The sequence below is a fragment of the Castanea sativa genome, chromosome 5 (assembly GCF_040712315.1).
Source record: "Castanea sativa cultivar Marrone di Chiusa Pesio chromosome 5, ASM4071231v1".
Lineage (NCBI taxonomy): Eukaryota > Viridiplantae > Streptophyta > Magnoliopsida > Fagales > Fagaceae > Castanea > Castanea sativa.
In genome coordinates this window covers 69,001,859-69,019,918 of record NC_134017.1, presented here as the reverse complement: position 1 = coordinate 69,019,918, position 18,060 = coordinate 69,001,859, and the positions used below count along the sequence as shown (strand labels likewise).

Genomic DNA, 18,060 nt, shown 5'->3' with positions numbered 1-18,060 from the left:
TTGTATGCCTAGGTCAACTAGAAGTGTAAGTGAAAAGTCAATTGCTTGAAGTCTCCCTGACATAATGATAAATGGATAAGAAGTCCATGAGCATCACTTAATGCATCTCCTTGCATATTGAACCTGCTTAGGGTATCAAGTTCGATCCAGGTTATGGTTTAGACTTTAGTAAAGATCAAAAAGATTACTGTTCTAAACATATAGCAAGACAAATATGGAGTGATATGATCAAAACAAAACAAAAAGTGAAGGCCATCGAACAAGGAAAATAGCACTTGCGCTTACATTAGATTCAAAAAGTGCTTTTGTAATTACAAAGAACTTGCGAAATTACACTTAACAGAAAATGAAATAGAAAGACTAAAACTATGGAAAGGCAGTCACTGTTTCAATTTTATCTTCAGAGGGCCTTTAGGGTCTTGAGGAGGTGGAAGCTGCACCGAGGACTCATCGGCAATTTCTTTGCCTTTGGGATCATCCTTTAAAGTTATCGGATAAGCTTGATCACCCAGCTCATCCTTTGAAGATTCCTGAAGATCACTTGAAGGCTGTATGTCTTCTAGTGCCTTTTCTTGTATTGGATCAATTCGTTTGGGGATATCTTCAGGAAGAGCTGAGTCTTCAGCCAATTCACCCCTTTTATCCTCAGATGATACCTGGGCAGCTTCATCGATAGTTTGAGGAACATCGGAAGCTCGAATTGCAGGAGGATAGTAGACACTCTCTGCTTTCCAAAGAGTAGAAGAGGCATCAACCCCAGCTTGGGAAAGTGCCTCGTTCCACACTTGGAGGCAGTAATGTCTACATACCTCGGGAACCTGAGCCTTGAAGGTTTCCGTGATCTCCTTCACACCTATATCGTAACCTTCTTGTTCAGCTCAGTCCTTTGCATTCTCGGCTTCTTCTTTTGCTTTTTCAGCTTTTTCCTTCTCTTCAAGGGCTTTCTCTTTGCCCTTGATGGCCTCCTCTTTAACCCTCTCAGAATCCTCCAGATCTTTTTTGAGATCCTCAATAAGCTTTTGTGCTGCAAAGAGGTTCTCGTCGGCTTGTCGGAGCATCAGTCGCTGGTCCTCGGCCTGTTTAGTAGTTGTTTTCAGATCAGCCTCTAAACTTGCCTTTTCAGTCTCTGCCTTGCCCAACTTGGCTGAGAACTCCTGCAGCTTTTTCTTTTGAAGGTCCGAAATCCTTTGGGCGATTTCACGCCTTGATTCCTCTGGCCTCAGAGATTTGTACGAGCTGATGGCAATCTCTTCTGCCCTATGGGTAGATTGAACGGCTTGTGAACAAAAAATATAAAACTTATACATATATATATATATATATATTTTTTTTTTAAAAAATAGACAAGGTTTAGAAGAAAAACTCACCATTGCAAGCTCCTTCTTCAAAATCATGAAAACATTGTGGTCTCTTTTCTTTCTAAGCTCACCCATGTCCTCGGGGAGCAGCAGCGCCTGCTCTAAAGCATCTACCACACATGTAGCAGTCCCCTCATCAGAGTTTCTGATGAACGCATCTACAGTAATAGCCTGATCGTCCGTGGTCATGTCAGGGAGCCATAGAGGAGCGTGCACGGCCACTTGCGATTCGGTCCTTTTGTCCGACCTGGTCTGTACAGTGCGGGCCTGCTTACTACCCTTTTCAATCTCGGGCTCTTTAGGAAGAGAGCCCTTTCCTGCCTCCATCACTTCCTTTCCCTTCTGCTGATCCCTTTTCCTTTTAAGGTCAGCTGTATTGGTGCGTTGAGTTTGGGAAGGAGGGGGAGGAGGAGGGAGCCTAGACTCAGGGCCTTTGTCAACACCCTTCTCTTGGGTCCTGGGGCGTATCTCTTTAGGAGGCTCTTGGGCCCTAAGGCCTTTGTCAGCACCCTCAAGTACGTCTTTTAGGCTGGGCTTGATCTTACGTTGAATGCCCATATTATCAGACTGTTGAGTAGTGGCTTGCAAGACTTGTGAGGAGGTGCCAAGGATAGGAATTGAATCTTCAGGAGAGTGGGGTTGATTAAAAACCTCGAACTCGTCCTTAGAATCAAATACCTCGACTACTTCTTTTTCTTCCTTTACGGTAGGGTGGAAAGACGTAACTTCACCAAAGACGGATTGTGTAGGAATAGGGACTAGGGGAATCCCAACTGGAATAGGTTGTGGTGGTTGGATTGGTTGGGTGACCAAAGTACCTTGGGGAATAGGAGTCCCCTCCGGTAGCAGGAAACCTTCAATGGCAACGCTAATCCGAGGAAGGCGAGGGTCGTGGGCTTTGATCACGCACTTTGGCGCTTGAAAAGCTTTGGAAATTGGAGTGTAGCCGAGGATCAGATGAGCCGCTCGGAGTTGGCCGTCAGTATGCACAAAAACTTCGGATTGTAGGATCCTGTCCAACTGTCCGAAATCAACAAGATTAGGATGACGATCCGCTACGTGTGGATCTGTTGAATTATCCATACAGAAAGGGGTAAGAATAAATAAAAAGACAAAAAAAAAAAAATAGTATATATAAATATATATATATATATATATATATATATATATATATATAATATAGTGGTTTTAAGGGTTCTATATAAAGGCCAAAAACTTCACCTGGAGCCCCTTCCCTTGTCGGACAGGGTAGGCCGTCGTGCCATTTTCCTGATACGATCAGGAAGTCGTTTTTTAGGCCCTTATTAGATTTGGGTAGACACTGAATTAGCCTAACTTCTGAGTATCTAGATTTTAGGTAATATTCGTCTTTCTTTGATAGGTAATGGAGGTTATAAACCCAATTCACGTCGTGGTGAGTGAGCCATAGGTTCATCTTCTCATTTAAGGCATCTACGGAACCTAAAATCCTAAAGACATTTGGGGCGCACTGGGTGGGAGCTAATCTAAAAGCCCTAAGATAGTCCCTAGTCACGGTTCCCATAAGGATTTTCATTCCTCCTTCGATGAACGCAATTATCGAGATTACAACCTCTCCTGTCTTTCTTTTTACATAATATTCCTCCTCATTACAATACCTAATAGATACGTCTGAGGGGATTTGGTACTTAGCCTTGAATTGCTCTATTTTTTCATTTGAATCCACCAGGGATGCAAATCTACCCATCTTTGAAAAAGGGGGTGTGAAAAAACTAAGAAAGAACTACGCCGACGATGAAAGATACAGAGAAAAAGAAAAAGAAAAGGAGGGAAAGAAAACAAAAGAAACAAAGAGCTGATAAGAAGGGGAGAGAGTATTGAAGAACTTACTTTAAAAAAGAAGAAAGCGCGGTCACCTCGGACAGGGTATTTGATAAAAGGAGAAGGTACGGGAAGATAGCAAATGTGGCAGGTACGATTATGAGGTTACTGTAGTGTGAAAAATTTTGAAGGAAATTAGTACTTATATATCAAAAGGAATTATGAAGCGGGCGAATTCCCGCCTCAACACAGGAATAGCTCTCAACCGTTGGATATGTGTCACATCCTTGAAACATGGGAGATATAGAGGCGCCAGTAATTAATTTGGGGGCGCTTCGCATACCGAAACATCGAGAACATGTGACGGGTAATTCAAGAGTCATTTCTCCGTCAGCAATATTGCCAAAATTCCGCAAGATAAAAAGGTGTTTTAAGTCGAGATCCTATTTTCCTCCCGAGGTGAAGAAATAAAGAATCTCGAGGGGCTATTGTAGGGGCATTGGGCCCAGTAATTTACCAAGGATGGCCCAACAAAGTCTTTTGGGCTAGAAACCCAAATCTGAGGACATCAAATGATCTAGGATTACCTGAATGTACCTCATAAAGAAATGCCAAGTAAAGATATGATAAACGAATGACCAATTACGTCCAAGGAATAGATTTCGTTCTCAGATTGTTAAGCCGAGGTCATAGGAAGAGAGGTTTGGAGTCCCAGGACTATGTTATAAGAAATCCTATGACTACGGGAAGACACGACATACGTGGAGGACAACAGGAAGAGCGGTGGAATATCTAAGGTAAAGCTGCTACCACCGCCCATGCATTAAAAGCTCTGTGATTGACATACTGACTGCAGAGAGGGGAAGATGGGACCTGAGCATGAGGTTCGAAACTTGGTCCCTAACCCCAGAGGACTTTAGGGAAGAATTGATGGGACAAGTATCCAAAGCCAGCATTACAACCATGAGGTGGAAGATGATGAAGAGAAGAGGAGGAAGTATAAATAAAGGGGAAGACCTACGAAGAAGGGGGAGAATTTTTCAGTGAAACAGAAGGACAATAGTATATGATAATCGATAATTGTATCCAACCTTAGGAAATACTTTATAAACTATCCTCGGATTGTGTCCGAGGACAAGCTTTTAGTCATACTCTTACAAATAACTCTTTATTTCGTGCCATTGGGCCCGGAGCCCCTTTTTTTTCCTTGTTATCTAAACCATCCTTGAAATCTAGATTACAAACTCACTCTCTACAAATTTATTGTAAAAGGGCCCTTCAAGCCCATTTCCTTTCAGTCGTAGATTGAGAATTTGAATTGTGTCCTTACAGCCACATTTAGAGTCCGATCAGCTAGCAGTGAAAAATGGGAAGATAAAAAATGGAGAGATGATGGAAAAATGAGGTGATAGAAAAGATTTTTGTTTTCCCTCATGTTGTTTCGTTGGAGGGGTGGAAAAAAAAATGGAGTGATAGAATTTTTTTTTTAGTTGAAATTAAAAAAGATATGATAAAAAAATATAAATTGTATAAATTTACTCTCATATCTCTAATAAATAATTTTTAAAAAAAAAATATATATCTTATTAGGGAAAAAAAAATAAAGTTAAGATAAATTTTGATGGGTTCAAAGAGAAAATGATTGTGTTCCATCATTTTCTCACCTCTTTTTCTCCAAACCACATCCACCTATGATCCATTTTTAGTTTTCTCTCGTTCAATTTTTTTATTCGCCTCAACTAAGCATATACCAAATAAAGAAATTGCTAAGTACACAAGGTCTACAACTCATCAAGTAATTTCTTTTTTTTCTTTTTTTGAGAAAGAGATATAATCAGCTTCGTTAATCAAGAATGAGGAAAATCAAACAATACAAAAGACCTCACATCCGAAGGAACATGCTCCTTCCAGATAAGAAAAGAAAAAGAATGTCTAGCTTTCTAGGATAATGCATGTGCGACTACATTGTCTTGCCTAATAACATGAGAGAAAGAAATACTCTGAAAAGAGTTTTTTGAGAACAAAATATCATTAATAAGATGACCCCATGAGAATTTCTCCAACCCCCACCCTTTAAGGCCTCAATCACTAACTTCGAATCCACTTCAATCACTGACTTTGTAAAACCCGAGTCAAGAGAAAATGTGATTAGTAGAGGTAAAATTTTGTTGGGTCAACCCTTCTACTACTCACACTCACAACTCGCAATATTGTGAATCGTTAGATTTTTTTTTTTATAAATTTTTTTATTTTATATGCCTCTAACATTTTTCATGAAAATTTATGGTTAAGGACCCCACCTTAAGCCATTCACGTGGGATCGACTTTTAAGCCACATGTTCAACCATCACGTGGATCTTTTACATTAAACCAACATGTCACCTCAAAAAAGTCAATCTCTGACTCTTCCAGCCCACCTCTCTAAAACCCTGCAAAGAATAAGGTTGATGCTACACATTTTGGCACAATAAATGTCACAACTTGGCACTTATCACTTGGCACATGATAAGTTGCTGTGGATAAAAGAATGACGATGGTCCATCTGGAGACACCCTTCAATACATTTAGAAGACGTTTGGATAGCACGTCCACGTCCACGTTTAGCCCTGTTTTTTTTTTTTTTTTCCAAGCGCATCTGTCACTGTTCATGAACAGTGATTTTAGGTCAATAAACAGTACTTTTTGGCATGAACAGTATTTTTTACACATTAAAAAATTATTTTAGTATAGTATTTTCAGTTTTCAATTTTCAGTAATAAGTTCTATCCAAACACACCCTTATCGTGCAAAATGTGTGCCGCTTGACTTACTCACCTGCGAACCCTAACTTGCCCACACAACACAGACAGACGCAAACGCAAACGCAAACGCAAACGCAAAACTATGTTACAACAACAATAATGGTGTTGTTCAGGTCTCTCAAAACCCTTATCAAAAACCCACAAAGATCAAGGTCTTTCCTCACCTCTCTCACCGCCACAGCCACAAGCCACCCCACAATCACACTCCAATACTTCCCTCTCTCTCAGCCTCTCTTTCGTTTGCCCTCAACCTCACTTTCCAAATGGGTCACAACCCCATTTCGTGGTCCGCTTTTTCTCTCTTTTCCTCCATGGAAGCTCTCTCAATCCGCCACTCCTCTTTACCTCCATGGCAACGCCGTCGTTTTCCGCCGTAAGGTGCAGGCTTTTAATCTTCACCTGCTCAGAACTACCGCTGTTTTTCCCACTAAGTTTGGCCAGGCTTTGTTGGACTATCGGGTTGAGAAGAGAGAGTCAGTTGATGATGGGTTTTTGGAGAGCTTTGTCAATGTGCCCAATTTGATCTCTATGGGCCGATTGATTTCTGGTCCTGTGCTTGGATGGTATGGTTTCTTTTGATAATTTATGTTCTCTTTAGTTGATGAGAATTTTGGGTATTGATTAGAGGGTTTGTTTGTCTTGTGAAAAGCTGAGACTTTTATTATTTATTTATCAATGAAAAAGGTTGTGTGGGTAGATGAGGAAATGAGAAGAATTTTCTGATCTTAGATAGTTTAATGTTAGATAGGTAAGGGTTATTTTGCTAAGAGCCTCGTAGCTTAATTGGCAACTTCCCATTGAATTTTAACTATAAAAAAAATTAGTGGATATTTTGCTTTGATCAATGTGCTGCGTAAAGTTGTGAATTCACATTTTTACTTAGTAACAAGTATATTGTGTGAAACGAGCCAATGACTTTTGGAATTTCCTGCTAAATCCGAACGGACACTTTCAGGGTTCAAATCCCCTTTCCCCCACTTAAAATGAATTAAAAAAAATGTATATTGAGTGAGACGAGATGAACACTAAAATGGGGGATTAAATTGCACGCTATTCAGTTGATTTCACTTCAAAGAACTGCATAAGGGACCATTGTAATGGTAGCTACTCATGTATGTCTATAGAGGGTGACTTTATCTAACATTTGGTCAGATGTTGTTTGGATTCTAGGGAGTTATAGTCATCTTGTTCTTTGCTAGGAATGACTTTGGTAAGGCCTAATTAATGGTTGGATTATTAAGATCTTGAATGAGGTCAAGCCTTGTTGCAAGGGCAAGTGCCTTCCACCAAAAGTGCTAGGTCACAGGTTGAGTCTATGAATCAGACACTCCAATAAAAATGGGGGTAAGGTTGACTACCATGACCTCTCCCAAACCCCACAAAAATGGGAGCTCATGCACTATGTACAACCTTTTTTTTATTTTTTATTAAGATCTTGAATGGGAATTTGAGAAGAGCAAGGGCCATATAGGTGGTAATCTAAATTTTTTAATACTAATTGATGTGGTTCATTTGGGAAAAAAATAGTAGAATGTTGGAGGGTGTGGAAATGCCACAAATTGTTGTTGCTTTAATCTTTCTTCTCTTGAACATAGGTTAACCCAGATTTTGATTCATCTTTTTACTTATTGCAACACTTGGATGTTCTTAGCTTGGACAATTGATTGTACTCTCTAGCTAGGGTCTTCCCTTGTATACTTATTGAGAAAGTTTGTGCGCACAGTTTTTGTGTCACAACTGTTGTCACAACCCTCACATGTGCGATTGTGAGTGGTGGAGAAAAAGTGATGGGTCCATAGTTCATCAATCACAGTGTTTGGCTTTGTTTCACCTTCTTGAATAGGTATGTCTCAAGGTGATTGATGATGGGGTGCCTAAGCGACCTGCAAACTTGGGGACACGAGGGCTTAGGGAGCTTAAGGGGCATATTTCTAATGTTAATTATGATGGAATCTCTTCTAAGAGTAGGAGCAGAGCTTCTTTGACTGATGTTGGGGTTGTTGGTAGTTTTATATGACTCTACGACTACAACCTGGAATGTGAGGGGGCTTAACAATCCCCAAAAGAGAGAGGTTTGTAAGAATCTTCTAAAAGAGTGGAAGTGTGAGATTGTATGTCTCCAAGAAACGAAGGTATCTTCTATCGACGCTGCTTTTGTTCGGAGTTTATGGGGTAGTGACTGTAGTCCTTTCATTGATTGGGTTGTTTTGGATGCTGTCCAGACTTCAAGAGGGGTCTTGCTGATTTGGGATAAGAGGGTTTTTGAAAAGATGGATGTAATTGTTGGACAATCTTTAGTCAGTGTCTTATTGAGAGGGGTGGTGGATGACTTTGTTTGGGCTTGTACAGGTGTGTATGGCCCCAATGATGATGGACAACAGTCTATTTTGTGGGAGGAGTTATTAGGGGTGTGTGCCAGGTGGCCCATGGCATGGTGTTTAGTAGGTGATTTTAATATTATCAGGTACCCAAGTGAAAGGCTTGACTATGAGTCTTTTAGCCTTGCTATGTTTGCATTCTCGAATTTTATAGAGTAATTCTTTAGTTGATTTACCATTAGAGGAGGCTTTCTTCACATGGTTTAGAGATTTTGGTATTCCCTCTATGTCAAGAATTGATAGGGCCTTGGTTTCTTTGGATTGGGAGGGACATTTTGAGACTGTATCCCAATGGGTGCTTCCTCGTGTTATTTTAGATCACTGCCTGCTTTTGTTGGAAGTTGGTGTTGTTCGACGAGGTCGAAGTGCCTTTAAATTTGAAAATATGTGGTTGAAAGCTGAGGGTTTTGTTGATAGAGTTAAGCAATGGTGGAATGGGTACAGTTTTGTGGGCTCTCTAAGTTTTATTTTGGCACAAAAGTTGAAGGCTTTGAAAGTAGATTTAAAAAAGTGGAATAGGAAGGAGTTTGGTGATTTGGCTTTTCGAAAGAAGAATTTGCTGACTGAACTTATGGGCTTAGATGCTAGAGTGGAGTTGGTGGGTCTATCAAATGAGGATCAGATTCGTCGTATTCATCTTAAAGGAGACATAGAACATTTGGCTTCTCTTGAGGAGATTTTTTGGAGACAAAAGTCTCGTGCCTTGTATGTGGAGGGGGGAGATAATAATACTCGTTTCTTTCATAGACTAGCAAACTCCCATAGAAATGCTATTCAAATTAAGAGGATTGAGGTGAAGGATGTTCTTTATGAGGATGAGACCGATGTGTGCTCTCAGTTTGTTCTCTTCTAACGGGGTTGTATGAGGAAACAGTGGTGGGGCGCCCTACTATGGATGGGTTAGATTTTGCATGCATTGGAGAGGAGGAGAGGTTGTCCTTAGAGAAGGAGTTCACGAAGGAGAAAGTCATCCAGGTTTTGAGGGAAATGGAAGGTGATGGTCTTGACGGTTTCACCATGGTTGTTTTTTTCACTAATGCTGGAGTGTTGTGGAAAAGGATGTCATGGATTTTTTGATTATTTTCATCGGCAATTTGTGTTTGAACGGTCTTTAAATGCTTCGCTTCTCACTTTAATTCCTAGGAAGTGTAATGTTGTTAACATTAAGGATTTTTGCCCTATTAGTTTGGTGGGTAGTGTGTACAAGCTGTTGTCTAAGGTGTTGGCTAATAGGTCGAGGACGGTTTTGGATAATCTCATCTCTGAGACTCAAAATTCCTTTGTTGGCGGAAGACAGATTCTAGATTCAGTGCTCATTGCCTGGGAAGCACGGATGCGGCGTTTGGGCCACCGCACCCACGTCCGACGTGGCCCGATGCGGGGACGCCCGGGTGACGCCGCTGCCTGCGCGTCCGTGCCGCGCCGGGCATTAAAAAACTAATTTTTTCGGCGCGATTCGCATTGATATGGCGCCGATTCGGGCTGACGCGCGCGAAATCGGGCCGATTCGCTCCGATTCGGCCTGAATCGGTACGTATCGGGCGCAAACTGATACCGGCCGAAATTCAAAAAAAAAAAAAAGTATTGCTCTTCAGCTAGGTTTTCTCCCATTCTCTGTATTCTAGTTATTATTTACTATTGCTCTTAAAATTGGTATATATTTATATAATGTGAAAAAAGTATGTTTAGCAATATATTAAAAATATAAATAAAAATATTTTTAATCGCCGCACCTTGCCGCACCCGCACCCTACTTTTTCAAAAATTGCCGAGTTCCGCACTCGCTCTCGCACCCGCACCCGCACCCGAATCCCGAAACGCACCCGTGCTTCATAGCTCATTGTAAATGAATGCTTGGATAGTAGGTTGAAGAGCAGATTACTAGGTGTGGTTTGCAAGCTTGATATTGAAAAAGCATACGACCGTGTGAACTAGGAAGCCTTGTTTTATCTGTTGGGTTAGATGGGTTTTGGGTTGAAATGAAGGGGGTGGATTAAGACTTGTGTCACTTCTGTCTGCATTTCAGTCCTGATCAATGGATCCCCTGAAGGTTTTTTCGATAGCTCTCGTGGGTTGAGATAAGGAGACCCATTATCCCAACTTTTGTTTCTCTTGATAATGGAGGTTTTAAGCAGACTTTTGAGGAAGATAGAGGAGTAATCTTATTTAGGGCTTTCATGTGGGAGTAGGGAATTCTGTCGGTGTGTATTTTCCATTTGTTGTTTTTTGATGACACTATCTTATTTTGTGATTCTTCTGGGGAACAGATGCTATCCATAATGGCATTGTCTAGTTTTCAAGTTTTACGGGTTTGAAGGTCAATGTTGGGAAAAGTGAGATTGTCCTTGTTGGGGAGGTGAATAATCTAGATGTAATGGCTAATATTCTTCATTGTAGAGTGGGCAGTTTGCCTATGAAATATTTAGGAATGTTGTTGGGAACTTCTTTTAAGACATCTTCGATTTGGAATCCTATTTTGGAGAAGATGGAGAAGAAACTATCATGGTGGAAACATCTCTATTTATCTAAGGGTGGTAGGCTCATGTTACTAAAAAGTACTCTCTCAAGTCTTCCAACGTACTTTTAATCTATTTTTACTATTCCTAAAGCTGTGGTTGCTAGATTGGAAAGTATTCAGAGGAATTTTCTTTGGGAGTCTTCTAAGGGGAGTTTCAAATACCCTTCGGTGGCTTAGGAAAAGGTGTGTTTACCCATTGAATTGGGCAGTTTAGGGATAAGAAATGTGGTGACGTTTAATCAAGCATTATTAGGAAAATGGTTGCAGAGGTATGGTCATGAAGTTACCCATCTTTGGCAAAGAGTTATCTTCACAAAATATGGTGAGGGTCAAGGGGGGTGGAGTACTAAAGTTTGCAGGAGGGCTCATGGATGTGGTCTTTGGAGAAGCATTCATGGAGGGTGGGAGAAATTCTCTAAGCATTTTTTTTTTGTAGTGGGTGAAGGCACTCGTATCTGCTTTTGGCATGATAGGTGGATTGGTGATAATACCCTAAAAATCTCTATCCTAAGCGCTACATGTGTTCAGTAGCCAAGGAGGCTTGTATTTTTGAGGTTTTGTGGATTCCGGAGGAGGTACTGTTAGAGTGTGGGATATAAGGTTTTATAGAGCTTTTGAAGACTGAGAACTAGCTACATATTGCTCTCTCCTTCAATTTATCCAATCTCATATTCCTCGGGGTGAAAGGAGCAATACTTTTTGTTGGCGGCTTAAAGGAGATGGTAATTTTGACACCTAGTCCTACTACCATGCGATTCGGGGTAATCCGAATTCTTTGTTTCCATGGAATGGTGTTTGGAAACCAAAGGTCCCTAAGCAAGTGGCTTTCTTTTTGTGGACAGCTGCTCATGATCAGGTTCTCACTTTGGATGATCTTTTGTTTAGGGGTCGCCCTTTAGCAAATCGGTGTTGTATGTGTTGTTGTGATGGGAAGTCGGTGGACCATCTTTTTCTTCATTGTCCAGTTACACATATCATGTGGACTTTTATGCTTTAGGCTTTTGGTATACATTGGGTTACACTAGGATTAGTGGCGGAATTGTTATTTTGTTGGCATCAGTGGCTTGGGAAGTATAATTTGAACATTTGGAATTTGATTCTAGGTTGCTTAATGTAGACTGTTTGGTTAGAATGAAATCGTCGTTCCTTTGAGGATACCGAGAAGATGTTGGATGAGTTAAAGGTTTTATGCAAGCGTAGTCTTTTTGAGTGATCTCGTTGTTGGGGTCTTACTGATTATTCTTCTCTCTCTGGGTTTATGTTTTCTCTTAGAATAGTTTCCTGATTTCCCTCTCTTTCGATGTTTGTTTTATTTTTCTTGTTGTTCATCATCATGAACTTGTACTCTTCCTTATTTTTTCATTAATATAGTTCTTTGATTACCTATCTAAAAAAAACACACGTAATTAAAGTGTGACAAAAGTTGTGGCAAATGGTGTGGTCTTATAAGAACTGATAATTATTATCCAAATAGTTTTAGGTTTTTAATTTCTTCTAGAGTTCATTTGATTTAAGCATGATTTATTTATTTCTCCTCCCTCTTATTCTTTATTAGATTTGCTTGAGCATTGTAATTGAAAGATTGATTGTTCTGCTCCCTGTGTACACTGCCGGTGTACATGGGTGATTATATTTTGGTTTAATAATTTTTTGTTACTTTAAAAAAAAAATTTGCCCTTATGTCCTCAAATTTTTGCTTATGCTTTAAAATGAATGTTTAAACTTTTCAGCACTTTTTACTGGAAATGTGATTAACAATTGTTATGCAGGATGATCACAAACGAGTGGTATTCATCGGCACTCGTTGGATTGGCTATCTCTGGGGCATCTGACTGGGTGTGGACACATTTTATTTTTATAGGAAATATTTTAGTTAGTATGCTTGCTACTTTAATTGATGAAAGCTTACCAAAATGAGATGTTAAATGCTTTTATTTTTCTTCATTCATTATGTAGCTAGATGGATACATGGCTAGGAAGATGAGAATTAATTCTGTAGTGGGTTCCTACCTTGATCCCCTTGCAGACAAGGTAAAAGTTCAAGCCTCTCTTCCTTCTTTCTTTTTGACCGACTCTCTTCCTTCTTCTTTTTTGGCTGACTCTCTTCCTTCTGAGCTCAGTATAATTGGCCAGTTGCTCGTTGCAGGTTGTATTTGGCTCATTTAGTCTGCCCTGTAGCTGAATTATGTTTTTGTTCCCCCTTCTTGATACAGGTTCTTATTGGATCTGTTGCTTTGGCAATGGTGCATATGGATCTTCTGCACCGTAAGTGATTATAGTCCCTCCCCCTCAATTTTTTGGTAGTGAAATAGTGGTGGTGTAAGCACATTGTCTTGCTTTTGCATTTGAACATATAATATTAAGCTATGACAAGTTTCCTCTCCCCCCTGGCTACACACACACACACAAGATGCTAATATTATCATTCATAAGGAGGATAGTGAAAATATAGAAGAGGTTGTGCTTGAGTCCAATAAATAGGCTACATTCAACAACGCACAGACACACACAATGCTGATATTATCCAATATAAGCATAGCAGAAACATAGAATGGTTGCTTGAGTCAAGTAACGGGCTACATTAGCTAACATTTTTGGGTGACTATCACTGGACTATATATATATATATCTGCAAGCAATTCCAAACCTAAGTCTAGCTAGATAAGCGCTCTATACTTTTGTTCCACATACTTATTCTTAGCACCCAAAAATTACTCTTATTTAATGTAATGACGTCAGCCCGCTATGCTTATTCCAGTATTTATAAAACTAGATGTCACTAATGTACATAGCCAATTTAAAATTACTGAGTTTTCAAATTTGCTGCTTGAACTAGTGCCTATTTAATACAGATGAAATTTAAAAATATGCCCTTTATGCCAATGAGTTTTAGCTTAAATGGCACTTTGTTCTCCCTTTATAATGGGATGGAAGGGTAAAGTCAAGGGTTGAAGAGCCATAGGGTGCATGTGTAACTTACCAATCAAAATGCAATATGTCCTTATCCTTCTGTTTCAAGATGCATGGATTAACACTACAAATGAATGTAATTTGTTTAGTAGATGTCACATGGCAGTAGATATTTGCATCTATAATAAAATGCTGTGGAGCACATAGGTTTGATCTGTATGCATCATCTTGTGTATATGTTTTGGGGGAAATGAATTTCTTATTTGGTTTTTGTGTTGTGAAGCTGGACTTGTTGGACTCGTTGTGTTGCGAGATGCCTTCCTTGTTGGTGGTGCAGTATATCAAAGGGCTAGTAGCTTGGGTTGGGAGGTAATATAGTTTAACTTGAGATCGTTTGTTATAGGACTTTTTTTTTTTTTTCCTGGATCTTTTTCTTCAATTGACAGTCTGTTAGTTATCAAGTTGAAATGTTGATTGGCATTGTCAAGTTTTTCCTTCTTTCAGTGGAAGAGTTGGTTTGATTTCATCAATCTAGACGGTACCCGTCCCCTAAAAGTTGAGCCTCTCTTTATTAGCAAGGTAAGCTTTGAGTTTTTATTTATTTATTTTAAACCTGATTATATGATGCATGCATTAGTATGTTTAGCGCATCTATGTTGTGCAATGTGGTCTAGGATTTGGGATTTTATGGAATAGGTTATATGGTAAGTAAAGCCTTAAAAACTCCTCTTCCTATTTTCCGATGAATTTTTTTATGAAATATTTAGTTAGTTAGTTAAGCACAAAATTTCTAAAAAGCATTTTGATCAGCAGTGTAACTGATATCATAGACTAGTAAAAGATAATTAGCACAGCAAGCTTGCAATTAGGTTGATTGATTTTAAACTCTGTCAGGTTGATTAACATGGAGAGTATTATTCTTGACAGGTTAATACAGTTTTCCAGTTGGTATTAGTAGCTGCAGCTCTTCTTCAACCAGAGTTTGGAACCCAGGAAACTCAGCCATACATCACATATTTGAGGTAATGCAGCCACAACTGTGGTGGTCTGAATGTTGAATCTGATAATGTTGAATAACTCAAGTCCATTTAATTCCGTGCAGTTGGTTAGTGGCATCAACAACAGTGGGTTCTAGTGCAGCATATGGAGCACAATACTTGAGGAAGAGATCTGCCTTGATTAGTAGAAAATCTTAGTTTCAACCTTTACCTTGCAGACAACTGAGATAAAACCATCAGTTTTGAGATATGTACTGGGTCTCAGCATCGAAGGATTAGAAGAAGTGATGGTGGTACCAGGGTTGTGTATCTTTATACCGATCTACAAGGTAAAACTTTTCAAGGTCATCTTTTACAAGTTCCAGATATCATAGATGAGTTTTGGCCTGTTGGAATTACACACAAATACGCAGAAAATTGCAAAACTTGGTTGTGAAGAGTGATAGCAGTTCTTTTTTCTTTTTCCTTGTTTCCTTATTTTTGGGAGGGGGTGTTATGAGCAAAATTGTTATTGCCAATGTGTTTGTAATTTTTAAACTTTGGCAATGCCAAATTTTGAAAAGAATGATAATAAAAGATGTAGAATTTGTTCTGTTGTATAACTTCTTGCCGATATAATTGATTTCTCATTTTGTTACCCGAGGCTTTGCTATTGACAACAACTTGCAAGCCCTGCAATTCAGTATACGATTGAAACTTAAAAATAAAAAACTAGACTGGCAAGAAGATTTGAGTTTTTTGGTTTGAGATGCTGGATCTTGTGAGATTATGTTTTCTACTACATTGCTTTTGCATCCTTACATCCTCAAATGAGAATATTGCCAGGCTACCTAACCCAACTGGGATCAAATGAGAATATTGCCTATGTGCATGACATCATTTTCACTCTGTTTAAAATATTGTACTTTTCAGCTTATCTTTATAGGTATAGAGTAGGCATTATTTAATGTCCCAAATCTTGGATCTGGTATTTAATTAAACAATCTTGTGAATGAATGATCATCCAGCTCTCTAATTTACCAATGAGATCTTTCACTAAGCCTTTCCAATAAGATTAAAGGGCCTCCAGTAATTGTGAAATTTAAATCAGCATATGACCTGACCAAATACAATGCACTTTTAATTTATAACATGACCCCTTATTTCGGGACATAAGTTGTGATTGGTAGTTTAGAAGCATAATCAAGCTCAACGTGCTTTGTGATTGCTTCCTCCTAGCAACTCAAAATGGTTCTTGACTGGCTTTCAACATTAATGAAAATGCATAGATGAAAAATACATTCCAAGCAAAAGTTGTTGAGAAACACAAAAGATGAGGCTAAGGTTAGTTGCTAGCTTCTTTACCAACATGTCAGAGTCAAAAGTGCCAGTGAGCAATGGCTTAAATGACCTTTCTACTTATGAGAGCAAAATGGAAGGTAAAGTCATGGGTTCAAAACCCGTTAGGCGCATGTGCAATTAATAAATACTGATTACAAAACTGTTTTCAATCAAAAGTCTCTCTAGCAGTTGACATGAAGTGACTCAAGGATGTTCAGTCGCTTCCAAACCAGGTTTACATCAACCGTAGAGATTCAGAAGCAATATCAAGAGGAACTCTTGATGCTAATCCACTAACACATCAAGCTTAGATGTCTTCATCCATACCAAATTCCCAGAGCTCATTGGAACCTGCTAGAGGGCCATAAGCTTCTTCCAAAAGACAAGCAGCTACTACACATGTAGTCAAGGAAACAACCTCCTTCAATAACCTTATTCCAGGGGTACTAAGGGGTTCAAGATGAATCTTAATACAGCTGGTGTTTCTCTAAGCACATAAAGCATCTTGCAGATATAGACTGGTCGCAAACTCCTGCTTTTTATCAGTTATCCAATGCAAACAGTACCCAAGACTTGCTGAATCAGAATCTATGAACCTCATGACAGCAGCTCTGTTTCGAACAACAAATCTTTACATAGCATAAAAACTTATCTCACTGAGAGTAAGAGTACTCAAAAGCACAAAAGCTCAGATGATCACGTTTTTTTCCAGATCAGGGCGACTTGAGTCATATCCCCACGTGGGAAAATTTCACTAGATTTTGCTCCGATGAGTTTTACTTCAGTGAATAGATTGGCTCAACTGTATTCCACATTCATTATACAATGGGTAACGCCAATGACCCAGTTGGCACCTGTGTGTCCCCAAAAGGGATATCCAGGGTAACAATCCATACATTCTGATATCAAACAACTCAGTCCATGAGCATCAACCTGTTTCATTAATATCAACACTCAAGTTCGCATACGGCAACCCAAATGTCTAACTGGCAGCTCCTTATTCAATCACCAGGAACCCAATATTTTTATAATGTAGGGACCTACTACCACTAATGTTCTGGAGTTCAATAAATTCAAGGCCATTTGGCCAGTTATATTACAGGAAGCTTCCTGCAATTTATCATATCCCTAGCCAAGAGATAATATTATCTTAGCTGATGCACGAAATGTTTACCCCTTTTTCTTCTTTTCAATTCTAAATTGATCTAAAGTGCACATTATTGTCAACGTGCTAGCCTTGCACACGTATCACAATGACTAGAAAAAAGTGTGAATGCACAAATGTGTATTTCAGGAATGTTACAGAGAATTGTCTGATGTCAAACCCCTTGCTCTTTAATTACAAGATCAAGATGACATGCAAACAGAAACAAATTACTCCAAGATAAAAGAACACTGATCAAGTTACAGGAGCAATGATGAGCATAAGGCATTCCCTATTAATTGACTGTGTGTGAGTGAGAGTGAGAGAGAGAGAGAGAGAGAGAGAGAGAGACGGGTTTTTTTATTCAACATTCAGATAGATCTAGAGGGAGGAAATTTTTCACTCAACATTCTGAATTTCCAGAACCATCAAGACGTGTTTTATCTGTTTCTACATATGTTGGGTTAACACCAAAGAAAAGTACCTGTTTATTTACATTCAGAATATATAAATGTCACGTTTACAATGCTTGGCAGCTTCCAATTTCCTAACCAGCCCATTAGTGCTGTAGTGCTCATTTTAAATGCAAACAGGCTCAAAATAATCCTAGTCTGTACCTTTTAAGGTTAATTTTCATAACCCGGTTCGTAAAGCATGGGCTTAATACCATTCATGACACACTGAGGTAATCTGGAAGTCATTGACAGACAAGCTACTAACTCAACAATATTATAGACATCAACCTCTCACTAATGCAATGCTATCTTATCATCAGTGATCCAATGCCCCTTAACAGTAGTTGTTTCACAGTTTCAGTGTAAGAAAATAACAAA

The 18,060-nt window shown here is 39.2% G+C and overlaps 1 protein-coding gene across 1 annotated transcript; it reads left to right on the top strand.

Annotated features, from left to right (window-relative positions):
• Positions 1-5,998: 5,998 nt before the first annotated feature.
• On the top strand, positions 5,999-15,400 carry LOC142636710 (cardiolipin synthase (CMP-forming)). Its single transcript, XM_075810997.1, has 8 exons — positions 5,999-6,522; positions 12,625-12,691; positions 12,812-12,886; positions 13,069-13,120; positions 14,049-14,134; positions 14,270-14,344; positions 14,693-14,787; positions 14,868-15,400. The coding sequence occupies exons 1-8, from the start codon at positions 6,059-6,061 to the stop codon at positions 14,959-14,961; spliced, it is 1,008 nt and encodes a 335-aa protein (XP_075667112.1). The 5' UTR covers positions 5,999-6,058; the 3' UTR covers positions 14,962-15,400.
• Positions 15,401-18,060: the final 2,660 nt, after the last annotated feature.